This window comes from Desmodus rotundus, chromosome X (assembly GCF_022682495.2).
Source record: "Desmodus rotundus isolate HL8 chromosome X, HLdesRot8A.1, whole genome shotgun sequence".
NCBI classification, from domain to species: Eukaryota; Metazoa; Chordata; class Mammalia; order Chiroptera; family Phyllostomidae; genus Desmodus; species Desmodus rotundus.
Genome location: NC_071400.1, coordinates 62,980,510 through 62,999,005, shown reverse-complemented (window position 1 = coordinate 62,999,005; position 18,496 = coordinate 62,980,510). Strand labels below are relative to the sequence as shown.

Below are 18,496 nucleotides of genomic sequence, written 5' to 3'. Positions count from 1 at the left end.
TGACCCCAAGAGTCATGTCTATATGGCACCTCAGAGTATGACTTTATTTCCAAATAAAGCCTATGCTGATGTAATTAGTTAAAATGAGGCCATGCTGGACTAGGGTGGACCCTAAATCCAATGCAACTGTTGTCTTCATATAAAACAAAGGACACACAGAGACACAGGCCGACATGAAGGAGCACAGCATACGAGGATGAAGGCAGAGATTAGAGTAATGCATGTACAAGCCAAGGAACACCAAGGATGGCGGCAACCACCAGAGGCTAGGCAGAGCAAGGAAGGACCCTCCTCTAGAGGCTTCAGAGGGAGTGTGGGCCTACCAATAACTTGCTTCAGACATCTAGCCTCCAGAACTATGAGAGAATGTGTTTCTGTTGTTCTAAACCACCCAGTTTGTGGTACTCTGTTATAGCAGCTGTGAGAATCTAATACATGCAACCAGTAGTCAAGATTTTGAGCACACACCTCCAGTGCCTGTATATTTAACTCACCATTTACATGATGGTGACGCTATATTGGTAGGAGTATGCAATGCTCTTCATAAAACATACACTGAAATTAGGAATTGAAAAGGATGTCATAAAAAATAAATATGCTTAGAGGTTCTAATGTTTTCTTCCTACACCTCAATAGCTCTTCTTACCCAACTTGTCTGTGTGCACACCCCACTTTGTAGACCAACGTGCTGCAAGATCCGTTCATCCAAGTTGGAGTCACTCTGGTGTGCTCGACAACAAACACTAAGCTGTGTTCAGACACTTACATGAGGCTGCTGACATATTCTTGATGTGTTCTAAAGCAAATGGCAGCTGTGGGAAGGTTCAGGAGTTTGGGGTCTGATCTCGCCAAATCCACTCCGAGTAAAGTGTCTCCACAGACTGCAAGAAAACTTTTGTCTTCCCACAGTCACACTGGTCCCACTGCTGTTGGCACACGCCAAGTCTTCGTCCAGCGTTCCCATCCGTCTAAATAGGACCACTTCCAGGAATTGTCAGAACATGGTATCAGGATACGCATATGTTAACTAGCTATCTCTTCTCTCTCCCTTCCCCTTCCCACACTTCTTCTGAGAAAAATAAACACTTTATTTTACTTTTCTTCCTAAGAGTCGATGACCTAATTCTCCTATATGCCAAGTCATCTTTCCTCCCAAGGCTGCATGTGCACTGTCCCTTACCCCGGGGCCCTTAGGACTGTTGGAAGGCAAAATACTTATTGAAAAACCAATGACAAATACTTACATATGTTATTTCAAACTAGTTCCCCCGTTATACAACATTGCTTCTGCAAATTACAGCATCCAGAATGAAGCAGATGGTGAGACCATCTCTTAGATTGGAAGTGTCAAGACGGGACTGCCCCATTCTTGAATATAATTCAAGAAGAGATGGCAGGAAGCCCCAGAAGTGAAGCTGGTAACAGATACACTAGTCTCCAACTTCTACAATTGTTTCCTGCAGAACCCAGTAGGACCCTCATGGAGTGTGTCCAAGGAATCTTTATTTCCTGGGAATATGCAGGGACATGTTTACGAATCTCCCCTCTTAGGTAAAGAAGAGCAACCTTTCCAAGGGGTCCCGCCAAGAGTTATCACAGTTCTTCTGGCACACTCCTTACTGGTAAGGAAGGAAAGTGACTGAGACAGTTTCCAAGACTGGCGTGTATGCTTGCAGGTCAAAAATTGATGAGGAGAGACGAGCCCTAATTCCTATGAATGGGATGTGGAATATGTGCCCATTCACAATGACAATAGAAAACCAGGGCACATCTGATTGAGGATCTTTGTTTCCATTTACTTTCTTATTTGTCATGAATGGGTAAAAGTTATACCCGTTAAGCCCATTGAAGCAAACTTTTAAAATAGAATAAAGAAGGAAGGTGTGACCCAAAAGCTGCCCAGACCCAACCCTCTGGACAGGAAAACCATGACTGCCATTTCGTCCCAGCCAAGCTTCTAAACTAGGACCCCTTTGCTTCTCCAGTCCTGGCAAGAAGCGAGCAGATGATATTTTCCTTAGCAAAGACATGGCCTGGAGAAGACGAGTTGGGAAAGGCACTTTATTAAGAGACTCTAGGCAACATATCGACCACCTGCAGTATGTGGAACTCTTGGGATCATAATTTGGTCAAACAAATTGTGTAAGTACATTTAGGAGACAAATTTGGAAAACGGAAATGTTACTGGATAGTAGATGCTGTTAAGTTAGTCATTGCCTTGGGTGTGATATTGTGCTGATATGGTTGATAAAATGGGTCCTTATCTATTAAGGTGTGTTTCTGGATCACGAATTGATGCTTACACTTTGCTTCGCAGTACTCCAGAAGAAAACTTTGTGTATGGGATATACTTGAAACACAAACTGAAAAAAGTCAGTGATTGTTGAAGTTGATCACTCTTGAACTTAATGGGTACAGGGAGTGTATTATATATACTATTCCTTCTGCTTTCATATGATTGAAATTCCCCCTAATAATAAAAAAATGAAACACTTGAATTACTAAGGGGAACATGGGGGCAAGAGATGAAGAACAGAAAAAGTATACAACAACCACATTCATGGGAACACAATAGCAAGTGAAATATGAAAATGGCTGTGAGCTCTCAGTCACCTATTCATAGATGTCATGCCAACTGCAGATTCAGGCAGATATAAGCCATCCTTAACATCCTTAGACAAGTGGTGCTGGGAGTGATCCTGCAGTTTGAAACAAAGTTTACCCAGAGAAAGAACTTTGAAAGAAGGGGTTATCTTCCTGATTTCTTAAACATGTGTATTTCTTTTTAAAAAATATATTGTATTGATTATGCTATTACAGTTGTCCCATTTGTTTCTCCTCTTTATTTCCCTCTGCTTCTACCCCCCCCCTCCCATACCAGCATTCCCCCACCTTAGTTCATGTACATGGGTCATACACAGAAGTTCTTTGGCTTCTCCATTTCTCATACTATTCTTAACCTCCCCCCTTCTATTTTGAACCTACCATTTATGCTTCTCATTCCCAGTACTTTCGCCCCCATTCTACACTCTCCTCCTCCCTGCTGATAACCCTCCATGTGATCTCTATTTCTGTGAATCTGTTCTTCCTGTTCTAGTTGTTTGCTTAGTTTGTGTTTGTTTTTGTTTTTGTTTTTAGGTTTGGCCGTTGATAGTTATGTTTGTTGTCATTTTACTGTTCATATTTTTGATCTTCTTTTCCTTAGATAAGTCCCTTTAACATTTCATATCATAAGGGCTTGGGGGTGATGAACTCCTTTAATTTGACCTTACCTGGGAAGCGCTTTAGCTGCCCTTCCATTCTAAATGATAGCTTTGCTGCACAGAGTCATCTTGGATGTAGGTCCTCGCCTTTCATGACTCTGAGTACTTCTTTCCAGCCCCTTCTTGCCTGCAAGGTCTCTTTTGAGAAATCAGCTGATAACCTCACGGGACCTCCTTTGTAGGAAACTGTCTCCTTTTCTCTTGCTGCTTTTCAGATTCTCTCCTTCTCTTTAATCTTGGGTAGATTAATTACGATGTGCCTCGGTGTGTGCTTCCTTGGGTCCAACTTCCTTGGGACTCTCTGAGCTTCCTGAACTTCCTGGAAGTCTATTTCCTTTGCCAGATTAGGGAAGTTCTCCTTCATTATTTGTTCAAATACGTTTTCAATTCCTTGCTCTTCCTCCTCTCCTTCCGGCGCCCCTGTGACTCACACGTTGGAATGTTTAAAGTTGTCCTGGAGGTTCCTAAGCCTCTCCTCACTTTTTTGAATTCTTGTTTCTTCATTGTGTTCTGGTTGAGTGCTTATTTCTTCCTTCTGCTCCAAACCGTTGATTTGAGTCCCAGTTTCCTTCCCGTCACTGTTGGTTCCCTGTACATTTTCCTTTATTTCACTTTTCATAGCCTTCACTTTTCCCTCTATTCCTTGACCATACTCAACCATTTCTGTGAGCATCTTGATTACCAGTGTTTTGAACTCTGTGTCTGATCAGTTAGGTATCTCTTCATTGCCTAGTTGTATTTTTTCTGGATCTTTCATCTGTCCTTTCATTTGGGCCATATTTTTTTGTCTCCATGTGCCTGTTATGTAGTAAGGGGCAGTGCCTTAGGTATTCTCCTAAGTAAGGTCAAATTAAAGGAGTTCATCACCCCCAAGCCCTTATGATATGAAATGTTAAAGGGACTTATCTAAGGAAAAGAAGATCAAAAATATGAACAGTAAAATGACAACAAACATAACTATCAACGGCCAAACCTAAAAACAAAAACAAAAACAAACACAAACTAAGCAAACAACTAGAACAGGAAGAACAGATTCACAGAAATAGAGATCACATGGAGGGTTATCAGCAGGGAGGAGGAGAGTGTAGAATGGGGGCGAAAGTACTGGGAATGAGAAGCATAAATGGTAGGTTCAAAATAGAAGGGGGGAGGTTAAGAATAGTATGAGAAATGGAGAAGCCAAAGAACTTCTGTGTATGACCCATGTACATGAACTAAGGTGGGGGGAATGCTGGTATGGGGGGGGGTAGAAGCAGAGGGAAATAAAGAGGAGAAACAAATGGGACAACTATAATAGTATAATCAATACAATATATTAAAATTTAAAGAAATAAAGTAGAGGATAAATATCTAGGTATTTTATCCATTGATGGGTAGGCAGACATATAAAATACATTGTACAAGTATATTCTTTGCAGCTTTGGTTGCAGTTAACAAAACTAGAAAACAACCAAATTATCTACCATAATGGAACTGGTTAAAATTATCAAGGTAGAGATATTATGCATCCATTCAAATATAAAGCAACTCTTTAACTTCCTTTTAAAAAAACCTATGCCCTAGGTGGTGTGGTTCAGTGGATTGAACACCAGCTTGTGAACCAAAGTATTGCTGATTCCATTCCCAGTCAGGGCACATGCCTGGGTTGTGGGACAGGTCTCCAGTAGGGAGTGCTTGAGAGGCAACCACACATTGATGTGTCTCTCCCTCTCTCCCTCTCTTCCCCTCTCTAAAAAGAAATAAATAAAGTGAACAAAATCTATAATTACCATACTACCTTTCTTAAAAGAATGATTTATTAAATGAATATTTTATATATTTAAGGTGTAGAACATGATGGGTTGATTTGCATACTGATTTGTACTACAAACTAACATATCTCCTCAGTTACCATTTGTTTGTGTGCGATAAGAGCACCTGTTATCTGCTCTGTCAGCAAATTTCCAGTATTTCATGAAGTTTTATTAAGTATGGTTTTCAGTTACAATAGATCTCCAGACTTATACATCCTACACAAGTGCAATTTTGTAATTATTTATGTTCTGATGTGGAATACTTCTTATGATACATTGTTTGTTTAAAAAACACTTTGAAACACAATGTTTATTATTGCTACTACTTGTGTTAAAAATAACTAGACAGTACTCATTTAGACTTGTATTTCCATAAGATAATTCTGGAAGTATACACATGAAAACTAATAAAAGTGCTGTCTCTGGCATGGAGAAGATGGAGAACGGGGTCAGGAGAGGGAAGAAAACATTTCACTACATACAATTATGTCCATTTTGAATTTTCTGCCTGTGCATATTATCTATTTAAAATATATTTTTTCACACCTGGTACATTAAATAATCCACTGCGTTCTAAAATTAAACAATTCAATGGATTTTCACATCAGATGTATCCACTCTTAATTTTTACAGAATATAACGCTATTGAAAAGATGATACAGACTACATTTTTTTTCACAATGCTGGGAGATGGGCCCAGCACTAGTTCATTTGTGATATTATATCTCTTTTATTCTCCCACAATTTCAGAAGATTCATTGCTCTTATATTTAACATAAAAGTTTAGATAATTGTCCAAAATTGGTGACCTCTTGATTCTGCATGTTTTTGCTTCTTTTAATTTAAAAATCTTTAAATTTTAGATTCAAAATATTGTACTCACTGACAACTTCAACAAGAACTAACAATAACTGAAAAGAAAAAAGCAATGTGAAAAGAAAATTAGTAGTAGCAGTTATGTAATTTAAAGATAATAAAGTAGTGACTTGTTTTAAAGCACTGAGTACTTCATAAAGAATGGAAAACAAACCTGCACTTGCTACCATGAGACAGGTCAAACCTGTAGTCAATAAGTGCAGTGGAGGTTTCTCAGATGTCACAGTAATAGGATATCCATTTAGCAGAGGTCAGCATGACATGTAATGATTTATGTGACAATTTACATCATTACTTTACCACTACTCACAGGTACTATTACATATACTTACTGACATATAAATATTTCAATATATTTTTTTAAAGTATGGTTACTGGTTTGTACTGTCTGTATAGAAACTCCACGTTCTTGCTCTTCTGCTGAGTCCCCAGGGAAGCACCTCTCTCAGAGTCTCTGAATAGTCAGACCTGAGGGGACTGACTGTTATGGCTCTAGCATTCTTAGTACTCCCCTACTGGGACATGCAGTCTATTGGCTTCTTCTGTGAATGAGGTTTCCTGACTCCCTCACACAAATACTCAGTAATTTACTCAGAATTATGTGGAAATAGTGTAAACTGAGCACATGCCCCAATTACACCCCGCCCTACAAAGAGCTAAAGCAAATACATGATAAGGAGGCAGAATATATAGCACTATGTCAAAAGTTCCGGAGGCTCCAGGACCAGCACTCTTTGTTCTCATCTGTGGGGTCTTGGGTCAGTGTGAAATGATTCCTCTGTTTTCCCAACCATAAGGTGTGAATAACGATATCTACCTTGCACCACAAGTAATAGAATACATTTTAATGGCTGTAGAAAGAAGAGCACATAATATGTAGTTAATAGATGCTTTGTAACAATGCATTTGCCTCCTATGCAAAGTGCTCAGGGCATTATGAGGCAAAAGCAATCAGAAAATGGAATTCAGAGGGGTCTGTGCAAAAGGATGGGAAAAAGACCTATCTTTATTTTCACCTGCTTCTCACTTAAAATGAGCGTGACCTGCAATTATGAACCTAAGCAAGAGACCACAGAAATATTAGTATTACATGTGACAATGTCACCAATAAAGCTTTTCTTTTAAAAATTTTTTTATTGTTATTCAATTACAGTTGTGTGCCTTTTCTCCCCATCCCTCCACCCCACCCCAGCTGAAACCCCCTCCCTCCCCCACCTCTACCCTCCCCCTTGATTTTGTCCAGGTGTCCTTTATAGTAGTTCCTGTAATCCCCTCTCCTCACTGTCCCCTCCCCACTCCCCCCTGACCATTGTTAGATTGCTCTTAACTTCAATGTCTCTGGTTATATTTTGTTTCCTTTTTTATTCTATTGATTATGTTCCAGTTAAAGGTGAGATCATATGGTATTTGTCCCTCACCGCCTGGCTTATTTCACTTAGCATAATGATCTCCAGTTCCATCCATGCTGTTGCAAAGGGTGTAAGCTCCTTCTTTCTCTCTGCTGCGTAGAATTCCATTGTGTAAATATACCATAGTACCAATAAAGATTGTCATTTCATATAACATTGTTCCACATTTCTCAAAGTATTGTATTATTTATGCTCATCACTACTTTTAAATTGTGGTAGTTATGTCAATCACTAGATACTGTTATTTATTGGGTTAATAAGTACATGTTATCAAATCACAATATATTTTTAAACATTTAAAACCATATGTCAGTATAATAAATGTTATAATCATGTACATTTACTTTTATGCATTTATTTTAAAATATTATTATCTTAAGGGAACCACAGGCTATATCCAGGTGCCAAAGGGACCCAAGGTGCCAAAAATTTGAGAATGCCTGTACTTGATGTTTTGAAATGGGAATCCATGGGGAAGGGAAGGAATTGGGCTGACATGCTGGGTGTTTTCACATGTTATCATACAGACAGGAACAATACAGAGGCTTCTGTGGTTGAGACACTTAGAGCCATGAAGGGTAAAGAGTGAAGTTGAGGTTGCGTATATTTGGGGGTGGGGGAAGTTGAAGTAAGTTGGGCATCTTTTGTATTTTAAAAAACCAAGAGGCCAAAGGAGTCACCATGGGCCAGTGACCTGGGTAGGAGTTGGACACAGGGAAGAAAAAGAGAAGAAGGGATACAGAAGGGGAGGAGCCAGAGGCTGGCAGGCAATGTGGGTCCCAAAAGACCTGAACCTAGTCCACAGTACTCTCCCTGTAGACCTAGTCAGGGGCAGGCAATGGCTGCAAGTCTGCCTGTTGGAATGCTGGCCCCAGAGAAGTGAGGTGATTGAGAAGTGGCCCAGGTTGGGAGAAAGGTGCTGCATATTGTTGCAGGGGACCTGTTTTAAAGGTCCTGAGGCATCAGGAGTGCAGAAGCAGGATTTTTCCAGATCCTTCTCTTTCCTATTGCACTCCACCCCCAAACCTGCTGCAGTTAGAAAACCATAAGGTCAGACGGCCTTGACCTATGGTTCTTAATACGTAAACCCACAGCAGTGGCTCTCAAAGTCCAGTCCCCATACCGGAAGCACAAGCATTGAGCACCAGCATTAGCAGGTAAATAGTCATAAACTTAAAGTATTGGTTGGGCCCCACTCTAATTACACAGCCAGCAAATGACTGAGTCAGCATTTCCATCTAGGTCTGCTAATCCAAAATGAGCAGCTGTTTTGTTAGCTGTGGCCCAGCAAATGCCCTTCCCTTAAATTTTTTTAAAAAGGTATTTTTCTTTATAAATTAGTCTACGATTTCAAAAAACATTTCCTCTGGCACTTCTTTTTTAATTTAAATATTTTATTGTTTATGCTGTTACATTTGTCCCAATTTTCTCTCATTGCCTCCTTCCACCCATCCCTCCCCTCCTCCCATAGTCAATCCCCACACCGTTGTTAATGGGTCATGCATATATGTTCTTTGACTAATCCCTTCACCTTCTTTCAACTAGTCCTCACCTTCCCCATCCCTTCTTATAGCTGTCAGTCTGTTCCATGTTTCTATGCCTCTGGTTCTATTCTGTTCATTAGCCTATTTTGTTCTTTAGATTCCAGTTATAAGTGAGATCATATGGCATTTGCCTTTCACCAACTGGCTTATTTCACTTAGCATAATAATCTCCAGTTTCATCCATGCTGTCGCAAAAGGTAAGAATTCCTTATTTTTTTTACTGCTGCATAGTATTCCATCGGGTAAATATACCTCAGTTTTTGGATCCACTCATGTACTGATGGGCAGTTAGGCTGTTTCCAAATCTTGGCTATTGTAAATGGCACTGCTATGAACACAGGGGTGCATAAGTTCTTTGAATTGGTGTTTCAGGATTCTTAGGGTATATTCCCAGCAGTGGAACCACTGGGTCAAAAGGCAGCTCCGTTTTTAATTTTTTGAGGAAATTCCATACTGTTTTCCATAGTGGCTGACCAGTCTGCATTCCCATCAACAGTGCACTCAGGCACTTCTATATGATTGAGATTTGGACATATTTTCTAGTAACACTTCCAACAGAACATCTTTCTTTTGGGGTGGTCTCTTCATGCAAGCATCCTTTTGTTGAAAAACGGGTCAGGGTTAGGAGAGGGTGAGGGGCTGGGGTAAGGTCCAAACTGAGGGAATCAACAGGACCCTCCTTGAGGAGGCTGGGTCCAGCAGGGTCCTGCCTGTGTAGTGCTACTGTACTCTGAGGGACCACCTGCAGATCTGGGGGATCAGAGAAGGCTTCCTGGAGGAGGTAACACCTGAGTTGGGTATAAAGCAGGAGAAAACCAGGAGGTAGGCCAGATCCTTGGAGATTAGTCCAGACTGAAGCCAACTCTGGGGATGCAGTTGGAGCAGGACCTGTTGGGTGACTTCCAAGTCATCATGGGATCCTGAGGACCTGATTCCTCTCCCTGTTGTAGCCCTGAGAGCTCTGCTGTCAAGAGGTGAATTGAAATCACAAGGTTAGACCTGGATGGAGTAGGCCACAATGTGGGGGTGATGACTGGCTCTTTCTCAGGTAGGGGTGGCACTCCCTACCTGAGTGGAACTCCCAGGGCCACTGAGTTTTCCTTATCCCACTCCAGATTTCTGCCAAAGGATGGCCATTCAAAACAAAGGGTAATTCGGATAGAGGGAAGGAAGCCAGGGAGGTAGAGGGGACCGCCCCTCAGGCTACCAGAAGTCTTCACCTTCCCCTGTGTCACCTACCTACTCAGTAGCAGAAGGGTATGCCATTTCCTCCTCTGACCCTGCCTCCCCTCAAAGTCCTCCTGAGCTCCCACTGGTGACTCCATTTCTCCTTCTCTCACTCACTGCCACTTTCTGTGTGTGCTCCTCTACTCTCTGGTGTGATTTTTCTAAATCCCACATCTAAATCACTAGTATTTACACAGGCCCAAGTTTCATGGTGTTGGAAAATCCTGCTGTCCTTGTTACGATTATTATGTTACCAAAAGTCCTTTGAAAACTCCAGAAGAAAAATCAATGTGTCAAAAGGCACTGCAGTTTGATCGCATTATTCCATCTTTTGAGGCTCTTTCTCAAGGCTTCTGTACTGAAAGCTTACCTGCATCCAGAGAAACTAAAAATTCTGCCCTGAAAACAGTAAGCCTTCCTTCCGTTATCAGATTGTGGCAGTCAGAACCATGAGAGTGGCAGTGGCCTTTCCAGTCAACTATGCGACCCTTAGCTCACTTAGGGCCCAAATATCTGTGAACTGGAAACCTCATTAGGATTCCAAGTTGCCATGAGTTTATGGTAAGAACACCTAACAGGTCAAACCAGCTCTTTTCTGACTTGAGGAAACTGAGTTCTAAAGATGATGTGTAGCTTGCTTAAAGTTACAAACACAGCTACTCATGATTTTTTTTTTTAAAATATGAGAATTGCTCTCACCTCCCAGGCAAATGTTCCTGAAAACACATTCCTCTGAAGGAGACTATTATTAGAACCTCTCAACGTATAGTCATTCTGGGCTGTGGGTCAGTTATGGTGTTTCTTCACTCCAAGATCATGTTGGTCTGTGCTTACTCTGAAAATTCATATTCACTGATTCTCTTTGACCTTCTAAAATCACTGACATCCATTTTAAGAAGGCACCTACAAGATGCCACTCTCAGGCCTGAGAAAACTGAATTCTAATCATGAGGTTTAGAAACATGGTGCATAACTGTCCTGGAAAGATTAAATGTAGCATTAAACATTCTCAATGATAAGCAAAAATATTCTTGGGATTGGGCAGGGAGGGTAACAAGTCCTGGAAGTAGCAGTTTTATTACTGGAGAGAGACCTGAGTCAAGGCCTCCCCCACCCCCAAGCCTGTTCCTCCGTTCTTGTCTCTCACAAAAGACAAATTCAAGTGTGGGACAAACATGTATAGTGGAAATGAGATAGCAAGTTTATTTATGAAATACACACAAACACAAAACTGCAAGCAGGCATCTGGCTAGTCTGAATGCCCCACATATGGAGGAAATAAAGTTGTTAAGTTTGTTTCATACACTTGAGGCAAGGCTAAAAGTGGGCACTCGGCTAATGAGTGCAGCAACTATTGGGGTTCAGGGGTTATACATTAGTCAGCTTCTAGATCCCCCATCCTTCTTCCCCTTCTAAACCTTGGGAATAATGTACAGCCACAAAGCCTTTCTTTCTCAGCTACTAAAGGCTCTTTGTCTCAGTGAAATTGCTACAGAGGCTCCCTTTCCCAGCAGAGTCTCAAGGACTCCCCTCCTCCAGTGCTATCCCTGCTTGTGACATCCGGAACACCTGGCAATCTTATCCAACCAGGCTCAGGACTGATGATTCAATGGGCGAGACATGTCTCCCTCCTCCTCCCTGACTTAGTTTGCTACCTATGGTATCTAACAGTTTCATGGGGGTTGTGTCCTTGGATTTGTTAAAAGGAAAAACATGAGCTACGAACTCCTGGAGGCTACGAACTGTTTTACCCTTTATTTATCACAGCACAATCTAGCACAATAGTACATACAGTTAAAGGATCCACGTACATTTGTTGACTGCATGCTCAGGTACATGAACTGCTTAGCAGGAATAATCCAGTTAACTGAGCAATAACTTTGAGAGAGTTTCAAAAGAAAGAAGTGTTCCTTCTTGCTATACTTTTAAGTATCAGGCATTATGCTATAGGCTGATTATAAGGCGGGGACTGAAAAAGAGAGATGTAAAAGATAAAGCTTGTCATAAAGATCCTTTAGTTTATATATAGTGATTTAGTGTTCATAACCTAGGATTATTATTTCCATTTTTGTTTAGCAAATGATACAAGTAAGGCTCAGAGAGGCTAGGTGTTTTATCTGAGCTCACACAGCTAGCAAGTGTCCGGGTCTCTCCTGAAGTCCTTGCTTATTCTTCCTTTCCTCACACTCCAGAATAACATTCCTCTCTCCATGTAACTCCTAGATATTCGACTCTGATGGGTCCCTGAGGGATTCCTGCCAGGCAGTTGCCATCACTGCACCCCTCCCCTCTCCATACCCCACCCCCCGGAAAGAATCTTTTTTTCTGCGGAGCGCCGGCCTGTAGCCAGGTGAGGCCAGAACCTCCATTTCAGAAGCTTCCTCTAGAATCCGTCGCTGTGGTTACTTCCAGTAGAATGTTTCAGGAAGAGGTTTGTCTGCGCGGGACAGCAGCGCCATTCATCACTACAGGAGGGCAGAATCCGGGGTTGGGGGCCGCACGTTGAGAGGGGAGGGGCCAGGGGCGGCCCCCTTGTGACCAGCCCTGAGGAGAGGTCAGGAGAGAAGGCTGGCTGAGGAGCGCCTGGACAGCAGCAGCTGCTGACGCTGTGAATCACGCGCCTGGGGCCCAAGGTAACCCAGACCTTTAAACAAACAGTGGGGCTGGGGGCTCGGCGGGGGCGGGAAGGGGGCGGGAAGGGGCAGGGATTTTATAAGGATTAAACACTGCAGATGGGGGCGGCGAACGTGTGAAAGGCGTGTGAAGGATTCCGAATTCTCGGAGGGAGTCACAGCGAATGAGGGTGCTGAAGCAAGAACAGAGGTGTGAGAGGGAACACAAGCGCGAAGGAGCGTGAGAGGGCGCAAGAGTGTGGCTGACCAAAAGACCGCTTGGAGGTGGGGGTAGAAGGTGGAACACAGCCCCAGAAGCATAGGTAAGGTGGGAGCAGGGTGCCATTTTCTTTCCCGAGTCCATTTTCCATGGGTGGCCCCCTTTCAGCCATTTTTAAGGTAAAATGTTGACCCAAGTGTGTTTTAGGATATAAGGAATTAACGTCAGAGGAAGCTGTACCAAAGTGAGGCTGCTAAAGGCTCAGGAAAGGCAGTCAGAGGGTGGCGCCTTTTTTAAAGATTCCATCTCTTTCCACCCTAAAGCTCAGGCCGTACCCCCGCTTCCACCTTTTCCACCCTCCTTCTGTCCCCCCATCCCGCCACCCCGCACCATCCCCCTCCACCCTGGGCACCGGCCGATCGCCTTTAAAGCAGGTAACCGCCTCCATCTGTCTTCACACTAGCTTGGGAACCTCTGAATGGTTGGGGGGGGGGTGGAGTCTGCCGCGTCCGCGGCTGAGCTCAAGGGCCCGTGGGAGGGTCCCGGGGCGCTAATGGCCCTCCGAGGCTATGAAGCTAGCCAGATCATTCACCGCAATCCGTCTCATTCCATCAACAGTCGCAGCTCGATTCCTGACGCCTTTCTCTGCCTGGCGGTGAGCTGATGGCCCAAATTCGAGAAGCTTCCTTGCCCTCCGCCTCTTTGGTCTGCTGGAGCTCGTGAGGTGGGGGAGGAGCCTTGCCCCAGGAGGTGTCTGAGAAGGCGGGTGAGATGGAGGACGAGGAGGCGGCGGAGGGGGCGACGAAGGCTTGTGCAGGCCAGGAAACTGAGGAGATGAAGCTGGAGCCATTACAAGAGCGTAAGCCCGCGCCTGAGGAGAACTTGACATGGAGCAACAACTGCGGCGATGAGAAGGTGCTCCCTCCAACGCCCCCTCGCTGGCAGAGCACCTCCTTGTCCCTTTGCCCACGCCGCAAGCCCCGCCCTCGGTTCCAGCTCCGGGCCCGCTCCCGCGGCCCACCGGGGCCTTCAGCCCCACCCCCGACCCCTCCCCATCCTCCCCCAGTACCTCCGCGGCTACGGCCCTGGCGCAGACCTCTGCGTAGATCCCGGCAGACGCCCAAGCCCCCAATGCGGCAAAGCTCTTTTGGTGACTTAGGCAGCTCTGGGGATCGAGGTGGCTTTGGGGACTGGCTGCTGGAGGTGGAGTTTGATCAGGGTCCAGCAGGCTGCTGTCATGTGGAGAGTTTTAAAGTAGTGAAGAACTGGCAGAAGAACCTTCGACTGATCTACCAGCGTTTTGTCTGGAGTGGGACCCCAGAGACTAGGAAGCGTAAGGCAAAGTCGTGCATCTGTCATGTATGTAGTGCTCATATGAACAGACTCCACTCTTGTCTCTCCTGTGTCTTTTTCGGCTGCTTTACTGAAAAGCATATTCATAAACATGCAGAAACAAAACAGCACAATTTAGCTGTAGACCTCTATCATGGGGTTATATATTGCTTTATGTGTAAGGATTATGTATATGACAAAGACATAGAACTGATTGCCAAAGAAACAAAAGAGAAAATTTTGAACTCATTAATTTCCACCTCAACAGATGCTTCTCAACAACAGTGTATGGAATCAGGTGTTGAAGAGAAGCAATCAACCTGTGAGTTAAAGGAACAGGAGCCAAAATTGGTGAAGCCCAAGAAAAAGAGGAGAAAAAAGTCAGTCTATACCGTAGGCCTGAGAGGGCTAATCAATCTTGGGAACACCTGCTTTATGAATTGTATTGTCCAGGCACTTACCCATATTCCTCTACTGAAAGATTTTTTTCTCTCTGACAAGCACAAATGTATAATGACAAGCCCCAGCTTGTGTCTTGTTTGTGAAATGTCTTCGCTTTTTCATGCAATGTACTCTGGGAGCCGAACTCCTCACATTCCCTATAAGTTACTGCACCTGATATGGATCCATGCAGAACACTTAGCAGGGTACAGGCAGCAGGATGCCCATGAGTTCCTTATTGCAATATTAGATGTGCTGCATAGACATAGCAAAGATGATAGTGTTGGGCAGGAAGCCAGTAACCCCAACTGCTGTAACTGCATTATAGATCAAATTTTTACAGGTGGTTTGCAGTCAGATGTCACATGTCAAGCTTGCCATAGCGTCTCCACCACAATAGATCCATGCTGGGACATCAGTTTGGACTTGCCTGGGTCTTGTGCCACATTCGGTTCCCAGAGTCCAGAGAGAGCTGACAGCGCAGTGAGTAGGAATGACCACATACCAGGAATCCCCTCACTCACAGACTGCCTACAGTGGTTTACAAGGCCAGAACACCTAGGAAGCAGTGCCAAAATCAAATGTAGTAGTTGCCAAAGCTACCAGGAATCTACCAAACAGCTCACAATGAAGAAATTACCCATTGTAGCCTGTTTTCATCTAAAGCGGTTTGAACATTTAGGCAAACAAAGACGAAAAATTAATACTTTTATCTCTTTTCCCTTGGAGCTGGACATGACTCCATTTTTGGCTTCCACTAAAGAGAGCGGAATGAAAGATGGCCAACCACCAACAGATTGTGCACCCAACGAGAATAAGTATTCCTTATTTGCAGTGATTAATCACCATGGAACTTTGGAAAGTGGACACTACACCAGCTTTATCCGGCAACAAAAGGACCAGTGGTTCAGCTGTGATGATGCGGTCATCACCAAGGCTACCATTGAGGACTTACTCTACAGTGAAGGGTATTTACTGTTCTATCACAAACAGGGTCTAGAGAAAGACTAGTCTCATCAGACCACTTACCAGAAAAATGAGAAATAAATAGGCAAGGATCCTGCCGTGAAACAAACTGCCTACCTATACAACAGTGAACACCTCTTGAAATATCACAAAAACCTCCTGAAATGGACAATGACAACAGCACCTATATTACAGTTAGTACCTTGATATAAAGAACATATTTTACCATGGCCTGTGGGAAAAATGAATACTAGCTAGTGACCATTCAGCCTTAAATGGGAGGAGGGAGGAACGGTCGAAAATGGTCACATATAGCATAATTAAAGTGTTTTAGATGGGGACATTGTGAATAGAGATGTTCTGGCGCTACTATATGTCATTTGTTCTACAAAAATATTGTGGGAAGTTGGGGTATTCATCAGCAAAAAGCTTCACAATTGGTGTTCCAGCTGTTGCTGACCAAATAGTTTGGGGAAAAAAGATAGTATTTTGAAAGAAAATTTTAAAAGCTTTAAAAGGAAAACTTTTAACACATTTTTTATTTTAAAACAATGTTTTTAAATGTTGAAAAATTTTAAGTTAGATATTTTTAAATGTTTTACAATTGAAGTTTTTTAAAATTTAAAACTTCAAAATTATTAAAATAAGGCTTAAAAACATTTTAGAAATTCTTAGTTCTAAAAAGGTAAAATGAATAAAACAAGAAAAAAGATTAAAAATGAAAGTTTACTAGAAAAGTTAGAGAAAAATTCAGCTTTAAAATTCAAAAGTTATAAAAGGCAACTCTTAAAAGTTTAAATGAAATAAAATGTTAATATAAATAAATATTAAAATTAGAGCATAAAATATGTTGAAAATCAAAGGTTAGCAAAATTCATGAAAGTTTATTAAATAAATTTTCAAAATATAGAATGGAATAAAAATTCAAATTTAAGTTTAGAGAAAAGTTTAAAAAGGAATGTTTAAAACAGTTCAAGACAAAAATACAACATTTATTTAAAAATTTAAAATGTAAAAAAATCTAAAAAGGATTATTAGAGAATAGAGGATTTAAAAATATATAAAGAACTTTAGACAATTTGAATTTGAGAGATTTAAATAAAAACCTTAATATTTAAAAAGGATAAAAATTTAAAACCATTAAAAATAACATTTAAATAAAATCAAATGAAAAAGTTAAATATATTTAAATAGAAAAATGCTAAAATTAACAAGCTTAAAAGGTTTTTTTTTTAACTTAAGCATATGAAAATACATACGGGTATGAAAGAAGTAAATGGAGGAGACAGGAATAATAAGACAAAGGTGTTTGTAAATATATATATTTTTGAGTTTTATGTTACACATAAACAGAATTTTGTAAAAAATGGACACTATAGTAACCATCTTTTTACAATTAAGTTGTGAGTTCACTGCAAGGCCTCAACCCTAGCCCACCTTCCTCTTTTAGGTTCCACGCCCCATCTGATTTCCTGAAGGAAGTAGAGCTATTTCTTAGGTAGAATCAACAGCATCTGAAAAAGATGAATATAGTAAGGACTCTCCCATTTAGAACTGCGTCCATACAAATTATTCTCTTCTGAAGAGGGGCTTTTGACAATTTAGTTGCTTAGGGGTATTAGATCACAACTGTGAAGCTCTAGCCTTGGTGTTTGAGCCCAGTGGCCTGATTGAGGAAGTGGCAGGGTTCCATATCTTAGGACCTCCCACCTTCCTTTCCCTCTTCCCTCTCCATGGAGAAACAAGACCTTTATGTTTCCATAGTAGAGCTATGGGTTTGTGCTTGACTATTCTCATTCCTCACAGTCTCTTTTCCCCCTTATTCCATCATTCATGCCCGGTTCCCTGAACCTCTCATTTTCCTAACCTTACCTACATCTCTTGAGTCCCAGCCTGTAGGACTCCTTCACTGTTTACTTGGTGGCTCCTATTCTTCCTTCAAGATTCAACTCACAAGTGACTTCTCTGGAGTCTTCCCTGAATTCTGTAAGCAGGTGTTAATTGGAAAATTGTTTCTCCCTCACCTGTGTATCCCTCTCACAGTGCCTCCAAAGTACTTTGTCTGTGAGTACCTCAGTGATAGTACTTATTCTACTGTGATTCTACTGCAGCTTTGTGATTGTCTGCCCCTCTGCACCAAGCGTTCTGAGAATGGGGGCCAAGCCTTATTCATTTATGTGTTAATAAATTGTTGTTGAATATGGAGATGAGTTCAGTTATTTGCGCTATTCACACTCTCAGTAATGTGTTCTCACTCATTCACCCATCAAGCCCTTATTAAGTGCCTAGTGCTCTAATACAGTGTGATCAGTGTTGTATTTTCCTCAAAGACAGTGTGTATCAAATACTACTCAGCTTCAGAGAATGGCTTAAGAGAGGAGGTGCTCAGTGAGGAAATAGCCATGTTGTATGTTGGGAATCTCAGGTACAGTGTAAGGAAAAGAGCACAGGCCTAAGAATTGGTAGTCATGAGAGACGGAGGGGAGAGGGAGCAGCAGCTGAAACACAAAGCTGGGCTCTTTGGTACATGTGTGGCAACACTTGCCCCCTCACCACAGTGTCTTTTGTAACTGTACCACACCTCTCTCCATGGTATACCACGTTAGTTTACCTTCCCAGGAGAGTGTACCTCACCATTTCACAGTGTTTTATACCACACAGCACAGCATGACTGCAACAGAGGAGTGATGTGCAGTTGCTATGTTTTGAGACCTGTAATTTGCTTAGTACTGTAGTCCTTCTTTGTAGTTCCAGTGGGACTAGCAATCACTTTGCCTTGCTCCTCACACCCCTCCCAAGAGTTGAGCATATCA

At 42.2% G+C, this 18,496-nt stretch overlaps 1 protein-coding gene across 2 annotated transcripts; it reads left to right on the top strand.

The window, feature by feature from the left end:
• The first annotated feature begins 13,715 nt into the window (after positions 1-13,715).
• Positions 13,716-17,867, top strand: USP51 (ubiquitin specific peptidase 51). Of its 2 annotated transcripts, XM_053917559.1 has the most exons (2): positions 13,716-14,303; positions 15,447-17,867. In XM_053917559.1, exons 1-2 carry the CDS (start codon positions 13,716-13,718, stop codon positions 15,726-15,728), a joined length of 870 nt encoding a protein of 289 aa, XP_053773534.1. In that variant the 3' UTR covers positions 15,729-17,867. The 2 variants fall into 2 exon arrangements, with proteins under 2 accessions (XP_053773534.1, XP_045054584.2); XM_045198649.2 differs by having other exon boundaries at positions 13,716-17,867.
• The last annotated feature ends 629 nt before the right edge of the window (positions 17,868-18,496 follow it).